Below are 24,952 nucleotides of genomic sequence, written 5' to 3' on the forward strand. Positions count from 1 at the left end.
GAAGGAACCTTGAAAGGTCATTGAGTCCAGCCCCCTGCCTTCACTAGGTAGGACCAAGTACTGATTTTGCCCCAGATCCCTAAGTGGCCCTCTCAATGATTGAACTCACAACCCTGGGTTTAGAAGGCCAAGACGCAAACCACTGAGCTATCCCTCCCCCTCTTCTCTGGTATCATATTATCTTGGCACTGGAAATCCTCTCTGCACCTGTCACACCATTGCTCAGCATTGATATCACGTGACTTCGCCTCCATTTCTACATTAGTTCTGCAGTTCTGTATTCACAATACAATTTATGAAGCACCTATCCTAAACCATAGGTTTGAGGGCAAAATTTTAAAGCATAAAAATAAATCAGTCCAATAAAGAGAATAACTAGGATCCAATGGGACTTAAAGACATACTTACAGTTAAACATATGCTTAAATGTAGTCCTGAATAAAGATGGACTTAAACACATACTTTTCTGAATCAGGGCTTAAGTACTTTACTGAATCAGGGGCAGAATCTTCAGCACTTTGTAGCCCTGAACCTTAAGATCCTGCATCACTTGTCACTGACTTTAATAGGCCTCGCGTAACGTCAAGCCATAAGTGTAAAATTTACCCCTATACAGAGGGACAAGTTGCAGCAGTTAAGCCCTCTGTACAGAGGTGAACTGCATCTAAAGAGACAGGCTGCCATAAGGAGATAAGCCTTAAACGGTGTGGGCTCATTGGTCAAAACTAGGAATTTAATGTGATAGCAAAGCATAGCATCCAAGGATAGCTGTGTAGTTCTTCAGAAGAGCTGCTTCATTTAGCAAAGTCAGAGGAGAGGTGATCTACCATAAAAAGATTGTTCTTCTGAAAAATCTCCCCAAAAGTCAGTAATAAAATACCAGACTGACAACAGAAAATGATCCAGGGAAAGGCAGTATTATAATAGCATACGTATGTAAAATACTAGCCAGACAACATTTAATTTTCTTTTGCGTATGCATCACTGCATCATTTTGACAATTCTAGAAGATGCCAAGGGAAAGTTGTACGTTCCATTGGCAGTACTTTGTCAGCAGCTGCACTTAGTTTAATTAAAATTTGACTCTCAATCATGCTTCATGCAGCAGGTATCAGTCCTTCATCTTTTTTTTTTTTAATTGCAAATGTTCATAACATTCACAAAGACCAAGCATATGAAATGCTGAATTTCCACATAACACTCCCAACTATTATATTTCCCTTCAAATAGATCCATGACTGCAATTCAGGAATCACTTCCCTTTCTTTCTGACTGTAGCTCAGGAGAACCAAGTAACTGTGTAGGAAACAAAGCCAGCAGATCTGGTAACAGGCAAACAGGAACTTTCCCTTACAACAAGCTGTCAGTGAAACAATACAACTGACATTAGCAGTTTTATTTTAAAAAATACTTACTGTAAATACAATCTCTTAATTATATTCTATTTTAGCAGCACCAGCAATACAAAATTTCCAAGACACGGTCCTGGAATGTAAAAGAAATGGTCCAATCTCAGTCATTTACACACATATCTGCCATTAAAAAGAATGGATAATGTGTCTAACTCCCTTAGGTGGCTCTGAAAATCTCAGCAAGGTATTTCAAAATACCCAAAACCATAAGGTGAGATTCCCCCTGGTGATGAGGGATGGGCACCATCTCTTCCACATCCCCTAAATCCCACAGTGGGGTTGTGTGAGCAGCGTAACCACAGAGGGAGATGGGCCAATGCAAATGGAGATGTTGCAGCCTGTCTCTTAATGACTATGCAGAAAAGAGGCCAAAAATTACTGTACTGGTGATGTAGAGGGGACTCCTATGAAACCACAGATTTAAACCTGTTGAAAATCTGGCCCTTTTTCCTGTGTAAAGTTTAGCATGTTTTGGGTGCTATTGTAATAAAAATAAGTAATATCCACAGCTCAGAAATATTAGCTACTTCCTGAAATTAGGATAACTACAGTTATCATAATAATACCCAGCTCTTTAGTTATCCAATTTTAAAATGTATATTTCAGAAAAGATCTTCTTAGATTTCCCAATATGACAGTTACACACATGCCAATTAAGAATTCTAAATTTAATCTGGAATTCTTTTGGAAGCAATGGGCAGGCCTGTAGCAATCAAAAGGGATAAGATGTAAAAATACAAAAAACAAAAAAACCCCAAAACAAACCAATTGATGGCCATGTATCTTATGAAAATAGCACACCCAAAAAAAACTATAAAAAGCCCACAGTTCTGCTCAGCAGGAAACACTAACTTGTCTGCAGTGATGTAGAAATATTTCTTTTAAATGTCCCCTAGGCTTGAGACAGCCAAAAAGCAGAACTGGAAGCTTTCGACTTCCTAAAATAAATTTTGCAGCACAAGTGCATATTCTTTTCTCTGTTTGTTCATTACTGGATGCCTTGCACCCGCTACAATGACCTGGAGGATAATGATCGGGTCACTGGTCACCATAAGACAGCCAGGGGCCCACATCAGAACTTAACTAATAGGTAGCACCTAAAATAACCATGATGATCAGGAACAGTAAGTATGCACTGTTGTAGTGTCAGTCCCAGGATATTACAGAGACAAGAAGAGTGAGGAAATATCTTTTATTGGAACAACTTCTGTTGGTGTTGACAAGCTTTCCAACTTACACAGAGCCCTTATTCAGGTCTGGGCCATGTACTTAGGCCTTGTCTACACTGCCACTTTACAGCACTGAAACTTTCTTGTTCAGGGGTGTGACAAAACACACCCTGAGCGATTCAAGTTTCAGCGCTGTAAAGTGGCAGTGTAGACAGTGCACCGAGCCATGCTCCCAGCACTGGTAGCTACTCCCTGCGTGGGGGTGGTTTTTTACAGTGTGGGGAGAGCTCTCTCCCAGTGCTGATGCCATGACTACACAGCCACGTTAAAGCACTGCCGCAGCAGTGCTTTAACCTTGGTAGTGGAGACATACCCTGAGAGTGCCACAGATAAATATAAGATGGAACAAATTGTTTAGCATAAGTAGTTAATACATATTTCAAGGGACCATTCAAGGTGAAGTGACCAATTAACACCTCTCCAGTCACAGGGGGGAAAAGGAGAAAATAAAGCTTGTGGGGATGGGGGGTGGGGCGCTCTGGTGTTTAGTGGGTTACAGATTGTTGTAATAAGCCATAAATCCAATGTCTCTGTTCAGTCCATGGTTTTTAGTGTCTAGCAGAGTTATGAATTTAAGCTCCCAGGTTTGTCTTTTGAAAGTGTTGTGCAGCTTTCCTTTGAGGATGAGGACTGAGAAGTCAGATATAGAGTGATCGCTTTGTGAAGTGTTCACCCACAGATGATGTGTTGTCTTTGTCTTTTATCATTTTTCTGTGAGAGTTCATTTGAGAGTGTATTGATTGTCTGGTTTCACCCACATAGTTGTTATTGAGGCATCTAATGCTGTGATAGGTTTGTGTAGGACTCATGGATCTTGAAAGGTGTGTTGTGGGAGACACTGGTGACAGACAGGAGACAATGCCACAATGCAAGTAAAAAACTGGAGGAAGCAGCCAAGAACTTGCTGCAGGGAGGGGAGGAAGCTATGAAAGCCAGGAAGAAGAGCATGATGGCAGCTGAAGTCTGGGAGAGCCAGGCCAAGGTAGTGGCCATGAGCAGGGCTGAGAAGGAAAGCAGGTCAGCAGGGAAACAGCTGTGCAACTACAGGCTCAGGAAAGATGCCGGGAAGTGGCCATGGTGACCAGTAGAACTGGTCCTGGGAGAAGAAAGGCCAGAGGTTGCCAGGGGTGCACAGGATGGAAAGCAGCCTCAAAATTTGGGATACCCAGTCTATAGTATCAGGGGACAATGTATGAAGCTTCCCTTCAAGTTAATCATATAATAAAATAATAACAATATCTATTTCTCATGTAGCACTTTTCATCTGTATATCTCGAAGTATATTACGAAAGAGATAATAATACTTAGCACTTATTTTGTACCTACCAGCTGTAGATCTCAAAGCACCTTGCGAAAGGGTGGAATAAGAATTATTATTCTCATTTTGCAGATGGGGAAGAATAAGCCACTGTTGTAATAACTGGGATCTAATAAATTTACCCCAATTGTGGGAAAGTGAATAAAAAAACTTTCTAAAAGAGATTACGTGACTTATATAGCAGCTCAATGGCACAGTAGGAAACAGAACTCAAATCTTCTGCATCCCAGGCCACTGTTTTACACAATGGACCACACCATCTTTCACAACAATGTACTTGGTATGTGTGACACTCTGTACTTCAAAGTAGCACCCCGGAACCCCCATAGTCACTACTGGCATACAATGATGATATGTTTTATAGAAAGTATGCCTTATGAGGTATCATTTTAAAAGTGTTGATCTGTTGAATATTAATATTCTGTGGGATTATATGTGCTGTCATTATACACCAGGCTATGAAATATTGCTATATATATATATATATATTACTGAAATACGTTGTGAGATCAGGAACACCCACAAGCCAGCCTTTCAGCTGCATCAAAGGAGTAGCCATCAATAGCCAGACAGCTGATTAACAGCTCAACACACAATCCACTATCTGCGAAACTTCTCGGAGAAGGCACGTACACCTTGGGGGTGAACTAACCCACGTCACAACAAATATCTTTCCAGAAAGCTTGAAGAAAGCATAAAAGAGAAGTGATAGCATCACTTGGCCTCACTCCTCCAGCTCCCTCGCCCCCTCATCTCAACACCCAGAAACACGTCTGGAAGACAAAGAGTTTCAACTAGGGAAGTTTGGTCCCAGGCTGGAAAAGAGTTCCAGTCTGTATATTGAGAAACTGTAACCTGCTTGTACCATCTGTCAGGGTGAGAAAAACTATATAATTTAACTCTTGCTTAGACTAAAAGTTTAGGATTTAGAATGCATGTTTCTATTTTTATTTCCTAAGGTAACTAAGTTTGACCTTTAAGCCTACCACTTATAATCACTTCAAATCTATCTTTCTGTAGTAAATAAATCTGTTTTATATTTTACCTAAAATAGTGTCTTTTGGTTGAAGTGCTTGGGAAATCTCAGCTCAGTTTACAAAGGCTAGCGTATGTCCATTCCACATTGAGGGTGGGGTGGACTGGGTAATGAACTTTTACAGGCCAGGCTTCTGACCAATGCAAGATGGTACAGCTCTGGGGTGCGAGGCTGGGGAGCAGGGAGGAATTGCCTGGCGTCTCTTTATTGTTGGTTCATGAGTGGCTGGGAGATCATTCATGTAACATAGTTGGGTATGTCCCTACCTGTGGATGGCTGTATAAGCCTGTCAGAGGCTTGTAACTTGACATCAGCATCACAGTGTGAGGGCCAGCCGGTGTTGGTGGGATAGCAGGCTCAGCAGTCCCACAGTCCAGGTTGCACTCCGGGGACCCAGTCACAGTACGCTAGCCACACAGCTGTCTGAAAACTTTTGGTATACCACAATACTCATGATAGCACCCACATGATGGTCCATTACAATATCTTATAAAGGTTACCCAGCCAAGAATATATTAGTATCGCAAGTGTGACATTAGAAAGATATACTTCAAAGAAATACTTGGGCTACTGTTTTGTTCAAGTTCAAGATCAAAATACTTCTATAAAATAAATAAATAAATAAATAGTATAACATATTTTGTAAAGCAATTATTTTGTCCTGTATTGAATACAGTGTATGGGACTATGATAAAAATACCAAACAAAACTTTTGTTTTTTTTTAACAACTGGAGGTTAGCCCTAGTGCTATGATCACTGCTTTCCGGATGTGGCACTTCTAAGTAGACTATTGCCCTGTCTGGATAGCAAGATTTCTAAATTATAGATAGCACAAGAAGAGTTTCTAGTAATCCACAAAGTGTTAAGAAAAGTCCAAGCCACAAACAACTGACGTTGGTGGAATAGCTTGAGAAAGAGCGAGAGACCAAAAAAAAGGAACTACCACCCTCATAAAGGTCAAGTGCTTATTAAACTGGCATCTGATCATTATTTCCTCCTGTTTTTCAGCTGACACTTAACATTACAGTATTTAACACTGGGCTGTAACACTCATTTCTCTACTCGACACACTTTGAAGTAGTGTTGCATGCAGCAAAGTAGTTTCGGTGTCTATAGGTACCTTTTAATTTTTGAAGAATCATTCAGTACATCTTTTAAATATACTAAACTTTCTCCTAAGAATAACATCTTTCCAGGACACGCGCTGATATCAATAATTGCACAGAGAAACCATCTGAGATTCCAAAAAGCTAAAAAGGTGGTCTGTTGTCCCCAGCAAAATTTTGCTCTATTTCCCATTATATTTTCAATGGGTAAACAATGCAGAAAAACGCTCTGTGTCTAAGTTAACTCGTGTGGAAGAGGCACAGATGGTGCTTTAGCTATAGACCGATAATGAAGCTATTCATCCATGTGGTTGTATATTACGTTGTTACAGAACTGAAATCTGAAAGTGCTCTGATGCTACATAATGAGCCTTCATATAATAATAAAGCTGGAGACAGTACATGAGATCCTAGTTCCCTCTCTCTCTCTCTCTCTCTGACACTCACAGAGGAAAGAATCAGAGCAAGGCATGCTTCTACTATGGCCTGAATTAGGAAGGACAGGGGAAAGTTTAGCTAGAGGAGTTTGAAGGGTTCCATGTGGTTGGGGTTTCTCTACAATTGAGTAGTTGTGAGAGATCTGGATGGATAGAATGGGTCAGTGAGGTGCAGATTTGCCATGACAGAAGATGAATACCCTTTGTAGTCAGTCCTAGAGTTGCTTATTCTGGCACCCAGTCGTAGCACTTTGAAGGCCATCTTAAAATGGCTGAGAAGATACAACAATGCTGCCATGCATTGGGGATGAGAAGAATTGGGAAAAGGGACACTTGGTTTTGAAACTTGAGGTAGTGGGTAGGAAGAGACAATGCAGGAGAAGTAGTCAGAAGGGAAAACCTGGAGTGAGTTAGTCTTGGTTCCATTGGGTTTTTTTTGTTCCTTATCTCTCAGGAAGGTAGGGTGTCAGATTGAGATTCATGTCTTTCTTTCATGCTGACTAATGAGGCCACCGTTTAATTAGGCACCAACCATTCATGATTTAAGTAAAGCTGAGGTCCCCAAGTTTGCGTACATAACCAAGGCATGGCTGGATGACACTGCATCCAACCTAAAATGTAGGTGCTCTCCCATCCCCAAACTAGATCAGAGACAGCATGTCTATTTGAAATGAGTCCTGGAAACTTATTCTTGTGTGTAGAGTGTTCCCCTTCCCCTCCTCTTGCCCCATTAAAACAGGGCATAACCACATCTATTTTAGTATTACAGTTACTTCAGTCTGTCTGTTCCACCTCACACTTGACCAAAGGCAGGAGAATATCTGCCAAGCCAAGCCAATAAAACTAAAACTCCTTAACTATAAATTGGGTTGATGGCAATATTTTCAAATACACTATTTTTACTGTTATAGATAAATCAACATCAAAATTGCCATCCACTTCATCCCCTAAATCTGATTCCTTCACATGCAAAACAGCCACTTCTGGCGTCTACTGATTCTTGAAAAGCAAAACCAAAAATCTAATCCTTGTAATCTTTTGTTGAGCCGGTTGGTAGGATGCAGATGGAGAGAATGAGATGTCTCGCCCTCTTCTATAATCTGAATCTAAAGAGTCTAAACCCACAAAGATAAATTAAAATCAGGGAGAAAACTATTAATTAAGAAAGCAGATGGCTCAATAACAGATGCTCCCCCCCCCCCCGCTAAAAAGGAAATAAAAAACAACTCTTGCTGGCAATTGACCTTGACCCTGCGCTGGACAAATCTCAACCACAGTATTTGTGTGAAAAGCTAAACAGAATTTTTTGAAAGGACACTGATGTTTCCACCGTATGTTCATATTAAGTGAGGCGTGTCTACAGCATTCCCAACCAAAAATGTATTCAAGGCAAAATGGGAAAACCTCACATTGTCTTCAATATAATCCAAAACAAGGCTGAAGTCTTTGATCTAACATTTCAGTTACCCGAGTATCCCTCTGGCCACTACACCAGCTGATGGCAGCAGCAGCCTCTGCTCCCTCAGGGCTGTGCTCACTGCACATTGAGAACCAGACTCTCCCACGAGTACAACAGAAGTAAATGGGCATGACGCAGTGAGGGTTAGAGGCCACTGTTTGGTTCTTCCCAGCACCTCTTTCGGCAACTAGTAGCTCAGTAGATGCTAGCAGGGAACAATCCCTACTCTGTGTAAAGTGCAGGAGCTGAAATTTGAGCAATGAAGGGAAGGGAGGGCTCCCTGCACCATTCCATCCCCATGCAATCCAGGCACACTCTGGGCCTTTGAAGCCTTAAACAACCCTTAAAACAATCTTTTTTAAAAAAGCTTATTCCAAATGGAGATCAAACTCTGCATCTCTAGCAATGGCTACATGAATCCCCGAGAGCCACAAAATTTCCCTCAAAATCAAGTCCCTCTTGATACAAAGGGCACAAACATTACCACTACCAATTGCACCGGTTGCTGATATTCCTCTGGATAGAATTTTGGAGCTCATTACTAGTATCACATTAATTCAATTAAGGCTCCCATTGACTTCAGTGGGCTTTGGATCACGCCGTACGAGAATGTCTAAAGAACCTAATATACTGTTGTACAGACATATAGAAAGATCCTAAGTTTAAACACCCTGGTAGATCACATGGTGGTGTAAAATATTAAAACGCTGCACCATTGGTATTTATGTTGTTGCAAGTTGTATATCCTGGACCAAATCCAAACTTGGTGTAAGTGGGCGCAACTCAAATGGAGTTCAGCTGTTCACATCAGATCTGAATTTGACCTTTTGAATTTCCCCCCTCATTATTTCACTTTTGATAACCATGTGTTAAATTCTAGTGACTCTTAAATTGATGTTCAATAAGTTTCCACTTCTGACACATTTAACTGCAAAGGAAACCACTTACCCATGAATATGGAAGATCCACATCAGTGACGGAGCAAGTAAGATGCGGATGATGAGAACAACAAGTACAATTTTCCCACTTTTCTATTTTTGAGATCACAAAATCACATGGGCAGAGCTGATTATTGGGAAAGGGCTTCCAGTCACTCCATAGCTGAAATTCAGTTTCTGAATGGATGGAAATATTTCCTATATTGCTCAGTCTAGAAGTATAAGATCTTCCCAACGAAGCAGAAATAAAATCTGCTCTAGTGTCAGTTTCTTTCTTTAGCCTAGCATTGTCTTTCCAGACCTTCTTTTCCTGGGACTTGGTTAGTTTCATGCAGGAAATCAGTGCTTCCTCCTCCTCTTCAGAGAGACAGGAGTCTTGAGGTGGATCTTTAAAAATGTAAAAGATTTTCTTTTTACAACATGTTGCATTTGCAGTCAGAACGTTTGCTACCATTTGCAATGTTGCCCAATGAGTTGTATATACTGAAAGCAATCAAAAACTCTATAAACTCAAAGAATAATGGCAATTAGAGAGATGGAAAAGACCGATTAATAGGTCAACGACTCTATCCTCTAGAGCTAAAGCAGGATTTATTTTCCATTTGATAAAATATCTTGCCTTTCCCTCAGAAGCCTGGAGAATTTTGCTGGTTCCATAGGGCATTATAATGGTAATTTCTGCATTGAATATGGTGACTTCATTATACAAACATCATTATGATACAATACTCACACAATGTGTGAGTTTGGTTTAGGAGACTAATTGACAGAAACCAGAATATTTTCCTGAATAATTCACCTACTCATAGTTTATGCATGGAAATCTCAAAGTAGCTGCTGAACTCTGAATCTCCTCATGTGGTTTCACTGCATCACTGATCCGGCCGGGGCAGCAGTTCATTAAATGATCTCAACTCATTTTTCTGGGATTAGTTTAAAAATAACCCTATACATAAATGCACCATATGTCTATGCTAATGCTTGCACTTTAGGCAAAGAACGGCTACACAATCTGATCGGTGATCTGGTGAAAGCACTTGAAAATAACCTGGGTTCAGCATCAGCTTTAGAATACCTGCTTGGCATCAACTTTGGGATACTCCAAGCAATCAGGTGTGTTGCAACAAAAACCTACTTCTTGTGCCACAGATTGTTGTTTTCTCTGGCACCTCCTACTACTATTGACTCAAGGACTGATAAACATCATCTTTTCTTCTGTGCATTTTGCCTTCTTCATGCAAAATGTGAGATAAAGCTGAGAAACTTGATAAAAAACACAATGGCCCCAAGATGAAAGCCTGGGTGTTCTATTCAGCTATTTAGGATAACTCCCCACAAGCCCCCTCAGTTGCAAGAAACAGTATTTATTACTAAATATAAATGGATGTAATGGGAAATAATTTTCCACATATCACCTTTGTTATGATATCATAGCAGTGCAGTGACATTTGGTATGGCATCTAAGGTGTTGAAAAGAGGATCTAGAATGACTTTCAATGACAGCCGAGCCCAGATCAAAGCAAGATCATTTATACCTTTTTCAGCAAAGTGACATTTTCCAAATGTGTGCGAGTACACTAAAATGGCTCTTTACTTACTGAGAGGTATCAAAACATGTTTGACATCATCCAAACTATGTATACTGGCTTTCTTGGTTCGGACCAATTTCTGCAATCGTTTTAATGTTCCCATTGATTCAGCTTTATTATCGTCTGATTCTGGAACCTAATTGAAAAACAAAATAAAAATGAGAATAAATAATAAACATTATAATGTACTATAAAGATGGTCTATTGCAGGGTCGGCAACGTTCGGCACGCAGCGCGCCAGGGTAAGCACCCTGGTGGGCCGGGCCAGTTTATTTACCTGCTGACGTGGCAGGTTCGGCCGATCGCGGCCCCCACTGGCCGCGGTTCACTGTCCCGGGCCAATGGGGGCGGCGGGAAGTGGCGCGAGCGAGCGATGTGCTGGCCGCGGCTTCCCGCCGCCCCCATTGGCCCAGGACGGCGAACCACAGCCAGTGGGGGCCGCAATTGGCTGAACCTGCCGTGTCAGCAGGTAAATAAATTGGCCCGGCCCACCAGGGTGCTTACCCTGGCGAGCCGCGTGCCGAACGTTGCCGACCCCTGTTCTATTGTTTATTTTGAGGAGCAAGGAAGTTCAGCATCATAGCCACGCACTTTGGATCAGTGAACAAGATGAGGATTAATCATCTCCGCAGTGGCTTTGGAAGGTGAGTCTCGAGCGGCACGTTTGAGGTCACGTATGTGATGACAAGAGGGCAACCCGAGAAAAAACTTGACAGGAAAATCAGGAGACCCATCAGCCCTAGCTCTGTGCACATGCTGCTTACCTTCGTGGCTCCCAAATATCACAGCCCTCAAATTACATGTGATGATTCCGAATGGTGTGGAAACTTCCACAGAACTGATTAATATCACCAGGCAAAAGCATTTGCTTTTGAAACCACAATTCAAGCAAGCATTTAAGGATGGGCTTAAAATCCTTTTCTATTCAGGGCAGCACTTAAGCATGTGCTCTACTTTTAACATGTGCTTACATCTCAGCTCTGTTGAGCTATTGGACTTGTGCTTAAGTGCTTTCCTGAATAGGGATGTTTCCCTAAACTGGGGCCTTTCTTCTCTTCCTAGCTTAACTTCAAGTCATCCAGAAAATAAGACATTTACTGGGCATTTTCCAACATCACAAAACTATTACAATACCTATTAGGTACAAACAATCCTCCAGGAGTTTGGAGTTTAGGTTCCAAAGGCTTCTAGTATTAAGTAACATCTCTATGTGTGTAACTATTAGAGAATTTGGATTTAAACGGTATTTATTAATATAAATGGCTATATTATTATATACTGTAGACATAGAGTGGATTGAACATAGGGCATATAGAGAGCCAGGAACTCCTGAGTTCTATTCCCAGCTGCGACTTTCTCCTTGGAGTTGGGTGCAGAAATTCTCTGTTTCAGTAGCAAGCAAGCTGTTTCCCATTGTCAAATGGCACCTGTGGTAACTGCCTTTCAGTGGAAACCAGCAAACATAAATAAATAAAAGGAGTAAAACTATGAATGGTTGTGTTTTACAATGGTGGATTTTGGCACAATGCTAACTATGATCTTCTAATTAAATGCATATTCTCTGCTGGTGTAAATGGATCTAGCTCCATTGACTTCAGTGGAGTGCCTCCCATTTACAGCAGCAGAGAATTTAGTCTAGTATGTCAAAACCTCTTCCGTAATATTACAAATGATTAATTGCCAATGCTGATGTTATCAGCAAGTAATTCACAGACCTTGTTGCACTCTCCCCACCAATTAAGTCACACATCAAAGTTCCTTTCTGCTTCCTCATATGCATAATCCTCCACGCCAAGACAAAGACAGAAAAGGAGGTCGGGTCTGCATCATTTCTGCCAGCACAGTCTAATTAATGCACACTGGTAGGTTACGTAAGGATTGAGCTTGAGAGATTCAACATGCCTTCAGCTCTCACTTTGGTGCAGGAAATGTAGGATGAGGCACTTACGGAGCACAAGCATTCACACGGTACAGAGTAGCATCCAGCAATAGCCATCATAAAGGAGACACAACATACACTCATTTCAGATTTCAAAAATACTGCTCAATGGATCAACCTAACAATGCTTGTCAATAGAGATTTCCACACTTTGGATGCCAGCAGTTCAGATATTGGTGTGTTGAGCCCTGAAACTGCTGCAAGCAGAAATAAACACTCACTAAATGTGCAGTGGAAAGGCAAATGGTGTTTTTAAGGAAGGTACTGCATTGTGACTTTGTTTCACTGTCTTGCTGGAACAATAGTGGCCATTGGCAAACCCACAAAGTACTAAATCCTAAGCAAGTTCTAATCAAAGTTGATTTGCAACCTAAACTATAGCCCTTGCAGTGCACAAGTTGCATTGAGTTTATAAGAAATGGACAGGGCTAAAGGACTGAAAAAAATAATGGAGCAAAAATTATAGAGCAATATGCTCTTGAGATGTCATAGAATAGTAGAAATTGTGTTGAACCAAGCATAACTCAGAGAAACGTTTCATCAGAACACTGTCTGAAAGATTAAATGAGTTTCAATATTTGTACATTCTATATAATTTAGGCATTAGAAGCCAGCTCCCTAGCACTAGAATAGCTCCCTTGACTTCAGTGGAACTATGCTAGCTTACTCCAGCTGAGAACCCAGCCCTAGAGCCTCTCATGAGAAATACAGTGAGAAGTCCAAAACGTTGGACCTGAGTTCTCAGTGCAAGTCTTTGGCTGAATCCAAACACCCGGTAGGTTCTGAGTCAGATTTCAAAGCCCCCACAGCTCAAGCATGTTCAGATTCAGGTTCTGGTTCACACCAGTGCAGAAATATGGGATTTAATTCTCTCCCTGTCTGGGACCTCATGAATCTACTTTGCAAAGCATGTGCCAAAGGGAGTGCAAAATGTTAACACTTGTGTATGAGTGGAGAACTCTGATAAGCACTCGCTTTGCACAGGTGTCAATGATTACACAAGGGCAATGCAGAGTCAGGCCCAGGAATTTTTGATCTGGGGTTCTGATCTGGGATTTATGTTTAGGGGACATCAAGATAAAAGGGTGCATAATCTACTCAGATAATTTTACTAATGGATAAAGTGCAATCCTCTTTTGTTTTGTTTTTTTTAAAAAGCACTTATTGGGGAGTGTCTAATGTTAGTTAAATGTAATAATAAACAAAATAGCTATCTGGTATGGACACAGATAACCTTGTAATATCTATTAGTGGCAGGGGAGCTTTTAGAAGATCTGGAGTTTTGCTTTGACTAAGCATCCAAATCCAAATGTTTGGCTGCTTATCCTAACATAGCTGAATTGTCTTATTCTAGAAATTACACTGAAGTTGAGTCCCTACCGCACTACTAGCTTGAATCTTGGTGGCATTCAAGCTCCAACCCATCACCCTGATGGACCAGCTAGCTTGATCAAGCTAGAGATTATTGTGCATGCTCAGTTGTTGGGTGAGGGCTAACTCTCAAGTTATACTGGGAGTTAACTATGCTGCCAAAGCCCTGAATCTCACGAGAGTTGGCTATTCTGTAAGATTTCTAGTGCTTACTTGTTCCAGATGAGTGGGCAAGTGTCACAAGAACAGCCATCTCATGGCTGTTTTTTATAATTTCTTTGTAACACTCAGCCACCACCACCAAGTGAAGGTGTGAAAAAAATGTTAAAGTTTTGATTCCAGTATCAGGCAAAGATTCTACTGGGTACTTATTTTAAGTGAGAATCAGCATCCCAGGTAGTCTCAGCTCAGGATTGCTGAGACAAGAACTACTTGTTCTACTGGCTCTGATGATAATGCAACCTGATCTTGAGGAAGTCTCTTTTCTGCATTTTCCCTCCCTAAAACTAGGATAATAGTTAATAGAGAGCACTGGGTGAATACTGAAAAACAGTGTTCATAATCAGATGTTTGAATTCCAAACAGCTGTTCACTTCAACCACATTTGGGACTCCTTTTAGTCCCCGTTCCCGTACTCTGGGTGAGTATTTGTTTTTGTACAAACATTGGGGAATGGCTTTTTGTCCCCACCACAAATACCTCAGAGAAAGAGCCTTTATGCACACATGCATATTCATTATTCTCCAGTTTAACAAGTTTTAGTCATGCAGAAATACTATGTCATTTAGGTGACTAAACACACACCACAAATAACTAGTAATGAGTAATCTAAGTAAACAACCCACCCATTAGTTGAATTTTACTTGCATACACAGTTTGAACACTAATGAATAACAAATTTATAAATATTAAAAAGTCTATTCATGAAAAATGTGTGAACAGAAAAGGGTTACATTTGGCCCGATAAATTGTTCCCAACAAATACATTGGACAGCCCTACTCCCACAGCTGTTGGGTGGATTAATCTGGTGATAAAACAGCATTTTGAAATAAAAGTGAACTGCACTATCAGCCAGATCCTAACACCCTTACTCATTTTTAGTAATACCTAATTTGGGGAGAAACTACGTTGGTTTCAGTCAGATTACTTGTGAAGCATGGTGTTTCTCAGCATGAATAAGCATGGCAGAATCTGGCCTGTGTGATTCTTTTCTAAACCAGTTTGCAGGTCCCAAATAATTATGCAACTACATAGCAATTATTAGCCTTGCAAAAATGCAAACTAAACATAACAGAGTAAATAAACCTGTCTTCCTGTCTGTAGTATTATGATGATCTAACTATGAGAAATATTTTTATAATATTTCTTTGGAAAGTATTGGTAGTTTCCAATGTCATTTCCAGATGGGCTATAAATATGTGAATTCTATGCTATGATAAAACATTTGCTGCTGCATTTGTATGGTAGAACTGATTTGCAAAACGTGCTGATTTTTTAAATCAAGAAAATTGGGTTAATATAGTACTCAGGAAAGTTACTAGAGCAATGGTCAGGCATGATGCAGGCAGTACTGTGAAAAATTCTTTCACACATCCCTGCTCATAAAACTCAACCCTGACCTTTCAGTAATCTTGCTATTTTAACCCTGGGCCTCAACCTACCATTTGGCCTAACTAAGCAGGGCTGATGGTGGGGGCAACAGATGTGTGGTTCCATGAGGAAAGAACACCTAACAGGAATTAGAAATTCTGTTTCCATAAAGGATATAATCACTGCCACTAATACTGTAGATCTGGAAAGAGGGCTTTCACTGGATTTCAGATCCCAAAATTTTGAAAGAAATCTTGGTCAAACTATCCACTCTTGCAGAACATTCTCATTTGAGGAAAAATACAAAAGTTTTCATCATAACTCACCATTTCACTATTACTGGGCTCAGTCAGACCGTGAACTCGAGGTGGGATCCACTGTTCATAAGTCATCACCTTGACCATAAGGAAAAAAAACCCAATAGATAGTATATGAAAAAAACATGAATGTAACAGCAAATGTTATAAAACAGAACTGTGAGAGCTCCGCAAGCTCTCCAAGTTGTACTGCCTGTGTATAAAAACTGTATCTGACACTTCAACATTTTGGATTTGTCAGAAGGCAGTTTGGTGTTGTGTTTATTTCATCAATTGTCTCAGAACTAAGATTATTTTCCCTTTCTGCTGATCGCAAGTTGGGTTCATCATTGCATATATGAGCAGATCAGGGGTTAGCCCACTGATCTAGTGACAGAGCTGTACATTGCCAGCTGGGATGCTCGGGTCTCGATTCTCCACCCTCCAGACTGTTAGGGGTTGGGAATGCTACAGAGAACCAGACTATTCTCAACAATGATTCCTCCAGCTGATGTAGGAATGGCACTAATAGATTCCCAAAGAGTGTCTCCATCAGGCCTCTTTAGCTAGAAGGCTAGTGGGTGAGAATGAAGAACCTTGAGGGTGTGAGTTTGAATAAGGTTAAAAATGCAGGAGTGGAAGGATTCTCAGAGGTCTAGGAAATAAGAAAAGAACAGACCACATGCTTTTATCATGTGTCCATAAACCATTCCTCTGGTCATAATGTCCCCATGATAGGAACATCATGGAGAAAACACTGATGCAGTCCCTGGTGGGCATGCCTGACAGTGCTTATAGCTTATCAGTGAAAGTAATGAATGCTAGCCCTCTTTTCTTCATGAATATGAATGACATTTTGAAGGCTGAATGCAATCTAAGAATTTACATGAGAAATGAGGCATGAAACATTTTTGAAAATGTATTAGCCCAAAGACTATTATTTCATATTTGATATCCTTCCCAATATGCTACAACGGGTTTGAGCCATCAAGTGAGTGCTGCCAGAGAAGAACAAACAAGAACAAGGATATGAAAATAAATGCTGAGAGTAAAGCTTCCATGAGATACGCTTTATAGTAAGCTATAATTATTGCAGGGCCACCATTCGTGCTGCTCAACCTCAAACTGTATTTCCCTTGCACGCCCCTTTTTTTCAGGGCTTTTCATATAGTCCTGGAATAAAATCAGGCATCAAGTTGTAGGCTGAAGAGGGGTTTAAGTTTTAAAAGCATTCAGAGAAGTCTATTAGATTATTTTTAAAGTTGAGAGAGAAATAATAAAATGTTTGCTTATTCTATTCACCATTCCCACAATGTTGGGCTCTTCCAGTTCAGATCCTGGACAAAAAGTGGAAGTGAAAAATGATGATAACAACATTTCAGAGACTTAAAAAAGGCAACTACATCAATTTTACACTGAGCCTCACTCACTCTCACAGATGGCAGGGGTAATAACCGTTCAGTAAAGTTGTTATTCTAAAATAAATCCATAAAAAGGCCAATATTTTCAAAATCAGCCACTGGAAAAAAAATCATATCTTGCAAGTCTCAAACTGGCATCAAAACTTAGAGGTGCTCCAGCTTCCTTTGAGAGATCAAAACAAAAATGGAGGCAGCCAAAATTAGAGGCCATTTTTAAAGTGTTTGGCTAGAGTTTTTTGTGGTGTTTCAAAGGCCTCTAGGAGATTCCTAGGCTCAAAGCAAAAATAAACCTCGTCTCTAGTTCTGATGCCCGAGAATGAGCTCCTAGGAATCCATCCAGGAAGCAACAAGAGACACCTCAGTTGCTGCTCCTCTGGGGTAAGGGAACAGTACCATAGATCCCCCAAACTGATGGGAATGAGAGGAGAGAAAGAATTGTGGAGCACACCCCAAATCCTGTTGCACTGATGAGGGATGGCAGAGACCAGGGAAGCTTCCTAATACTTAGCAGCAAGAGAGGGAGGAAGAGAACAGAAAGCCCAGAGAGAAACAAGGGGAGAAGGAAGCCAACCCCCCCCACACCCTCCATACCTGCTTTTTGTGGGAGACACTGGAATAAGACCCACTCCCTCTGCCAACAATATTGCTACAGAAGGGGCTCTGAGGGGAAGCAGAAGGAGGCAGGACCAAAGCAGTTTTCCAGTCACCAATCTCCCTCTCCTTCCCAGGGACACCCTAACTTCTACTTACTGTAATGTGTCATCTCTGATCTACCATGGGAGCCGAGCAGACCACAGCTACAGGATGGATCTGACCTGCTCTGTGTACCATCCCCGCTGCCCTCAGGGTGGGAGATTGCAACTAGGATGTTCTTTCCTTTTAAGAACCAGAACCAACGGGACTGTTCCTTGTAGGGTTTACTCCGAGTGGAGAAAGCGCACATAGGAGCCTTCCACAGTGTTTATTGTTGGCATCCAGATGCACTACAGTACTGAAAAAAGAAATCCACCAAAATCGCAGGTTTTTAAGTTCTTGCTTACATTACGTGCTTTGGAATATTTTGGGCCAGATCCTCAAGTTTGTGCAAGCTGGCGTAATTCCATTGAAGTCATGGGAGCTAAGCCAATGTACACCTAATGAGGCTCTGGCCCTTTAAGTGAAAACAGCGGAAGGGAAATTCTTGGTTGGAAGTGAAATAAAAGTGGGGAAAAAACGTTCTTGTGACTCCTGAGCCATCACTAGCTACACCTATTCCTCCTGTGCCGCTCTGCTTCTCAGCTTGCACCAACTGATGACAGGTTGTTAACTACTTTTATGTTATTATTATGCAGGCCCCAGGGTCAGACTTCCTTAATTGCTCATACTAGTGGGCTAATTAATGTAGTCTTATGAAGAGGAGTGTCAGGAGAGATGGTACATGTTTATAGAAATTCAGAAAGTATAAGGACACATACACCAATGTGGAGTGTGCCAGATTGTTCTAAGCACTTAGCACAGGTCTTGTCAGATAAAATTCCAATGTACTAATTTAACAGATACCTAGTCACTTTGAAAAACAAGTCTGTAAAGCATTAAAGCGCATACGGTTTACATAATGAAAGTGGTATGTAACACAAATCATCATCTGATTCTTCCTTGAAACTCCACTTCCCAAATACAGATGCACATCAATTATAAAATCAAATAGATATAGGAAATATGCTATTTCTGTGGCTAGAGTATAGATGCTGAATGGATAACATATTTCTTTTACCTGACATGTGGTTTCTTCTATCTTTTTTCCTTGCAGTAAGTGTATCCTATCAGCAATAGAAAAATCTTCATTGCGCTCTGGAAAAAGATTAGGCATTTACTTACATAATTATGAGAAAATCCATAGTGTTACTTGTTTCCAGGCAATATAAGGTTTGAAACTCGCTAAATGTATTTAGTTATTTTTTGATCCTCCAAAGTTAATTTCGCATCACTTTGATGCACACTTTATCTCATCATAAAGATGAATTGAAGTAAGACTAAAGAGGAAACTGGCAAAATAGCTTACATAAATAAAATCCATTTATGTTCGTTGTTTCATGTGTACTTAACTCCTCAGTTTACTAATTCAGAATCCCTACCAACCAGCATCTTGTGCATCACTATTTTGCAGCTTCAGAGTATGAAATATTTATATGGAAATTATGGCCCTCAGCAAAAACGGTTTTTGCAATCCAGGATCTTTTTTTGCTTTGGACTGTAAGAAGTGTTTTCCAAAGGCTGAACTTTCTACTTCGTTCTTTTCAAGGAGCTGTGACATTTACATGGGAAGGCTATGAGCTTTGAGTTTAGTGATAGCCAATAGGTGAGCAGGTGATTGGTTTGAACAACTATAGCTTGAGCCTACTCTCATTGAAGTCAATGGGAAAGCTCCCACTGACTTTAATGGTCATAGATGGTTGATTCCACTTTCACCGACAGTGGGATTAGGTTTTGAAAAAAATTCTTTATCATGGGGAAGAAAGACCCCAAAGTTTGTAAATGCTGGTGAGAATGATTTTTGTTTCTTTTCTTATGATAAACTCTGTTCATTGTGGGCCAGAATTTGGCACATTTATTCCTGCAGCGTAGCACCTGACAAGACAAGTGCTCTCATTGACTGCAATGGGAGAACTCAGAGTAAGGGCGTCAGAATCTGGCTATGAGTGCTTAGAATCGAATTGCATTTTCCTGTGAGCCATATAAAAGCTAGATCTTGCAAACACTTAAGTTTGTGATTGAGTTGAATGGGACCACTTCTGAGTATCGAGTTACTCATATGTGCAGGTGAGGGCAAGATGAGAGCCTAGGAAAATAATGTGTGTGCTCACATGAGCGGAGATTTTTTTTTAAACTGAGACGTCCTTAGGGACTGCACTTCTGACAATCAAGCCACTTACTCAAGCATATAAATGTGGATTTTGTGAGCCTTGCTTTAGGGATACATTTTGTAAATCACGGCCCATGATATTTTGTTTTACACTTAAGTAGAGTCAAGTATTTTTCCCCATGTATCATTGCCTATGTAACTGATTTCCCCCGAAACAAAAGATTTAACAGAACTCATTATGTTTTGTCATACTTATTTTAATTTACCTACAAATAAAAAGCATCTAGGTCAAGATCTAGGTGCTTTCGATAAACAATAAAAAATTCCATGCAAATCAATTACAAATCCAGCAGCATGTCCACGCACATAAAGCCGAGATTAACCAACCCAAAGATCAGACCTTAAAAATAACCAGTACTTCTTGGAGATACCCACCTCCACGTCCTCTAAGGCCTTGGGGAAATAGACATGTACGACATTAACTATTTCACACAGAGAAATACTGTCAGGAGCCCCTCCCTGGAAATTGAGATGGCTCAAGCTAAACATCTGTGTTGGTTGCATATAGTGGATGACTTCTTGCTATAGCTCTGCAAAAGTGGCTGCTTTGTTAGCAATGAGCGATGCAACAGGCAGGCAGAGTTGTAGTGCTTCAGAGTTCTGTGTTTGTCTAGTAGAAGCTTGACCACCAGCTTGCATTCCTGAGCTCCAGGTGTCACACCAAACTAGAGCCTTCCTGAAACCTGACCCACTTTCTTCAAACAACCCCACTAGGCCTGCACTGGCAAATTTATTTGTTTTTGTTTTTTCTTCCTTAAAGGTTTAGTGCTCAATTTTTCAGCATTCCCTTTTAGGCCATGACATTTTAAAAGTTCACTTTTAGATTAAGCTTCAAGGCAACGGTTACTTTCTCTGTATGGTTATATATGCTCACATATATATAGTCAATAGCATAACTAGCTTTTCTCCCAAGAATTTGTTCATCACTGGAAGGAGAGATCCCAAGACTCATACAAGCTGGCAGTGTTTTTCTGTAATCTTTTTATAATAAACTTTATCTAAATGTTTACAGGATCAGGGACTTAAATGGCTCTGATGTTGCAATGTCTGCTGTGAACTCTTTTACCCATATAACTCCAGAAGTTAAAGAAAAATGGCATTGCCAATTCAAGTGCCAATACTTTAGTCAGCTCCAATTAAAGTGTAGTTCTACTCTGAAGTGACTTGGTACAAATGGCATTCTAGGGTTCCACACTTGTGTCCCAATCATTTCCACATCAGATTTTCCTCCATTTAGAATATATTTTTTCCTAACTGGCAGCCCTGCAAATGCCGGCTAAGATCTGAAAATCAGGCTGGGTTCTCTGTGGCTCAGGTACCACTTCCATTAATAAAGATTCCTCAGGCTAAGTGACTTTGATGTGGCTGCACAGACATAAAGACAACAGGTGGCTCTGCAACTGGAACTAAGTAAATCAATGTGTGGCTACACAAACCAGAAAAAAAAATCCAGCTGCACTTCAAAAGATGTATGTGTTCTGTGGAGCCCACAATGATAAATAAGGGAAAAATCTTACTTTGTTATTCATACTATCATTATTCTGAGTAAGCAGAAAGGTTAAATACACAGAGGAAGGAGATCTGCCAAGTGAGAAGTTGCTATTTTTACATAGTTACTTTGGGAAGCTGAATTACACATTAAACAAAGGACTATTGGGTGTGTACAATGAATTCAATTTAGGCCAAAAAAAATATAACAACACTTCACATCAACAGCAACAAAAAAAGCCATCAGTAGTAACAAGTGTTAGATAGTCCCCAGACAGTACCCCATTTCACCGTTGTAAAATCTATAATCAAAGCATCGCCAGATCTGACCTATACACACAGATGGACCTGTTCAGTCCACTGAACACACCAAATGCACACTTGTTTGGGCAAGTAACATACATACGCCTCACAGCAATTTGTGTAAATGTTAGCCACAGTGTACCTACTGCTCTGGTTTGGTAGTATGTTAGACTCACTTTGCCTTGATGTAAATGAGTGCATGAAGCGCAGGGCAAAGGAGGATCAGGACCATTAGCTCTGAGAGGTGGGAACTTTTTCCATTTTCTCAGTGTTTTTTCTCTGATGCTAGTAATGACATTTTGAATGGCAACATTATTAACTGTTACAATGACGATCGTTTTAGGAGAAGCAGCCAGTGAGGCTAGCATTGTGAACAGCCTGAGTAGAGAATATTACCACTATCTGACCTCTGATATTCATGTACCTGTTGCATCAATAGTCTGATGAATTCATTTTTATGGAGACTAAACAAACAGCCACATGAAGGGCCTGATCCAGAGCACGCTGAAGTCACGTTCTTGAACACAGATCACAAAATGGGTGGAGGACTCTGCTATGCACTATGCATGACTTGTTACATCTAGCACAAGGTCCTATTATGCAGTAGGCTTGCAGACCTTGAACAATCATCTCTTAGTACGAAAGTTTGATCAATAGTGATGCACTGTAAATCTTCTTGTAATGATTTTCACCACCAGGTGAAGGGGACTTCCCTTGAAATAATTGTACTACAGAGACAGAAAGGGAGATTTTTTGTTTGTTTGCCAGCCTTATTTTCTGATCCCTCTGGGCCCCAGCCCTTCCATTGTAATACCTATCAACTTCAAAAATGTGCACTGTTCCTTTTGCGTGCTTTGGGAATTTAACAAGGGCAACAAAAAAAAATCTGTAGTACATCAGACAAACTCTACCTTTCAATTTAACACTACATTTCTAATCGCCTTATTTTTCCCAGATGGCCAACACCTTCTGAAATATTACAAAAATATTGGAACTCTTTTGGTTTGTTTAAAAACCAGTTCTGGGCGAAGCAAAATGACTTAATTATTTCCTCCACAAATATTATTCTTATTGTTTTCCGCAGTGTATCAGCCACTGTTCTCCTCCCATACCACAGATGGGGAGAAGGTGACCAGCCCTCTGTGGAGAAAGGAGTGGTTCGGGACTATTTAGAAAAACTGGACATGCACAAGTCCATGGGGCCGGATGCGCTGCATCCGAGGGTGCTAAAGGAGTTGGCGGATGAGATTGCAGAGCCATTAGCCATTATTTTTGAAAACTCATGGCGATCAGGGGAGGTCCCAGATGACTGGAAAAAGGCTAATGTACAGTGCCCATCTTTAAAAAAGGGAAGAAGGAGGATCCGGGGAACTACAGGCCAGTCAGCCTCACCTCAGTCCCTGGAAAAATCATGGAGCAGGTCCTCAAGGAATCAATCATGAAACACTTAGAGGAGAGGAAAGTGATCAGGAACAGTCAGCATGGATTCACCAAGGGGAAGTCGTGCCTGACTAAACTAATTGCCTTCTATGATGAGATAACTGGCTCTGCGGATGAGGGGAAAGCAGTGGATGTGTTATTCCTTGACTTTAGCAAAGCTTTTGATAGGGTCTCCCACAGTATTCTTGCTGCCAAGTTAAAGAAGTATGGATGAATGAACTGTAAGGTGGATAGAAAGCTGGCTAGATCGTCAGGCTCAACGGGTAATGATCAATGGCTCCATGTCTAGTTGGCAGCCGGTTTCAAGTGGAGTGCCCCAAGGGTCGGTCCTGGGGCCGGTTTTGTTTAATATCTTTATTAATGATTTGGAGGATGGTGTGGACTGCACTCTCAGCAAATTTGCAGATGACACTAAACTAGGAGGCGTGGTAGATACACTAGAGGGTAGGGATCGGATACAGAGGGACCTAGACAAATTAGAGGATTGGGCCAAAAAAAACCTGATGAGGTTCAACAAGGATAAGTGCAGAGTCCTGCACTTAGGACGGAAGAATCCCATGCACTGCTACAGACTAGAGACCGAATGGCTAGGTAGCAGTTCTGCAGAAAAGGATCTAGGGGTCACAGTGGACGAGAAGCTGGATATGAGTCAACAGTGTGCTCTTGTTGCCAAGAAGGCTAACGGCATTTTGGGCTGTATAAGTAGGGGCATTGCCAGCAGATCGAGGAACGTGATTGTTCCCCTTTATTCGACATTGGTGAGACCTCATCTGGAATACTGTGTCCAGTTTTGGGCCCCACACTACAAGAAGGATGTGGAAAAATTGGAAAGAGTCCAGCGGAGGGCAACAAAAATGATTAGGGGTCTGGAGCACATGACTTATGAGGAGAGGCTGAGGGAACTGGGATTGTTTAGTCTCCAGAAGAGAAGAATGAGGGGGGATTTGATAGCAGCCTTCAACTACCTGAAGGGGGGTTCCAAAGAGGATGGAGCTCGGCTGTTCTCAGTGGTGGCAGATGGCAGAACAAGGAGCAATGGCCTCAAGTTGCAGTGGGGGAGGTCCAGGTTGGATATTAGGAAACACTATTTCACTAGGAGGATGGTGAAGCACTGGAATGCGTTACCTAGGGAGGTGGTGGAGTCTCCTTCCTTGGAGGTTTTTAAGGCCCGGCTTGACAAAGCCCTGGCTGGGATGATTTAGTTGGGAATTGGTCCTGCTTTGAGCAGGGGGTTGGACTAGATGACCTCTTGAGGTCCCTTCCAACCCTGATATTCTATGATTCTATGATTCTATGAGATCAGTAGGTCAGCTAGCCCATCCATCAACAGGCCCCTTCTCCCTTCCTTTGCTCATTACAAAAGCATAGTTTGCTTAAGTCGCATCTCTTGCCAAGATCCTCCTTTAAAGGCTCTCATTTAGGATTCCTATAAAGCCTGTTTGCCCATTTTGTAGAAAGGAGAAACAAACACTGTATAAGCATTGAGCAACAATATCATAAGAACATAAGAACGGCCATACTGGATCAGACCAGTGGTCCATCTATCTCAGTATCCTGTCTTCCAATAGTGGCCAAAGCCAGATACTTCAGAAGGAATGAACGGAAGAGGGCAATAATTGAGTGATCCATTTCCTGTTCTCCGGTCCCAGGATCTGGCACTCAAAGGCTTAGGGACA

At 41.1% G+C, this 24,952-nt stretch overlaps 1 protein-coding gene across 1 annotated transcript in view; it reads right to left on the reverse strand.

The window, feature by feature from the left end:
• Positions 1 to 24,952, reverse strand: part of SAMSN1 (SAM domain, SH3 domain and nuclear localization signals 1) — a 113,909-nt gene that overhangs the window by 46,261 nt on the left and 42,696 nt on the right. Inside the window, exons 6-9 of the mRNA XM_065575807.1 lie at positions 18,897 to 18,973; positions 15,753 to 15,821; positions 10,535 to 10,661; positions 8,947 to 9,323 (exon numbers count right to left, since the gene is read on the reverse strand). Of these exons, the coding sequence (XP_065431879.1) occupies positions 8,947 to 9,323; positions 10,535 to 10,661; positions 15,753 to 15,821; positions 18,897 to 18,973 (650 nt within the window). The remainder of the gene's footprint in view (positions 1 to 8,946; positions 9,324 to 10,534; positions 10,662 to 15,752; positions 15,822 to 18,896; positions 18,974 to 24,952) is intronic.

Source organism: Chrysemys picta, chromosome 1, assembly GCF_011386835.1.
Source record: "Chrysemys picta bellii isolate R12L10 chromosome 1, ASM1138683v2, whole genome shotgun sequence".
NCBI lineage: Eukaryota > Metazoa > Chordata > Testudines > Emydidae > Chrysemys > Chrysemys picta.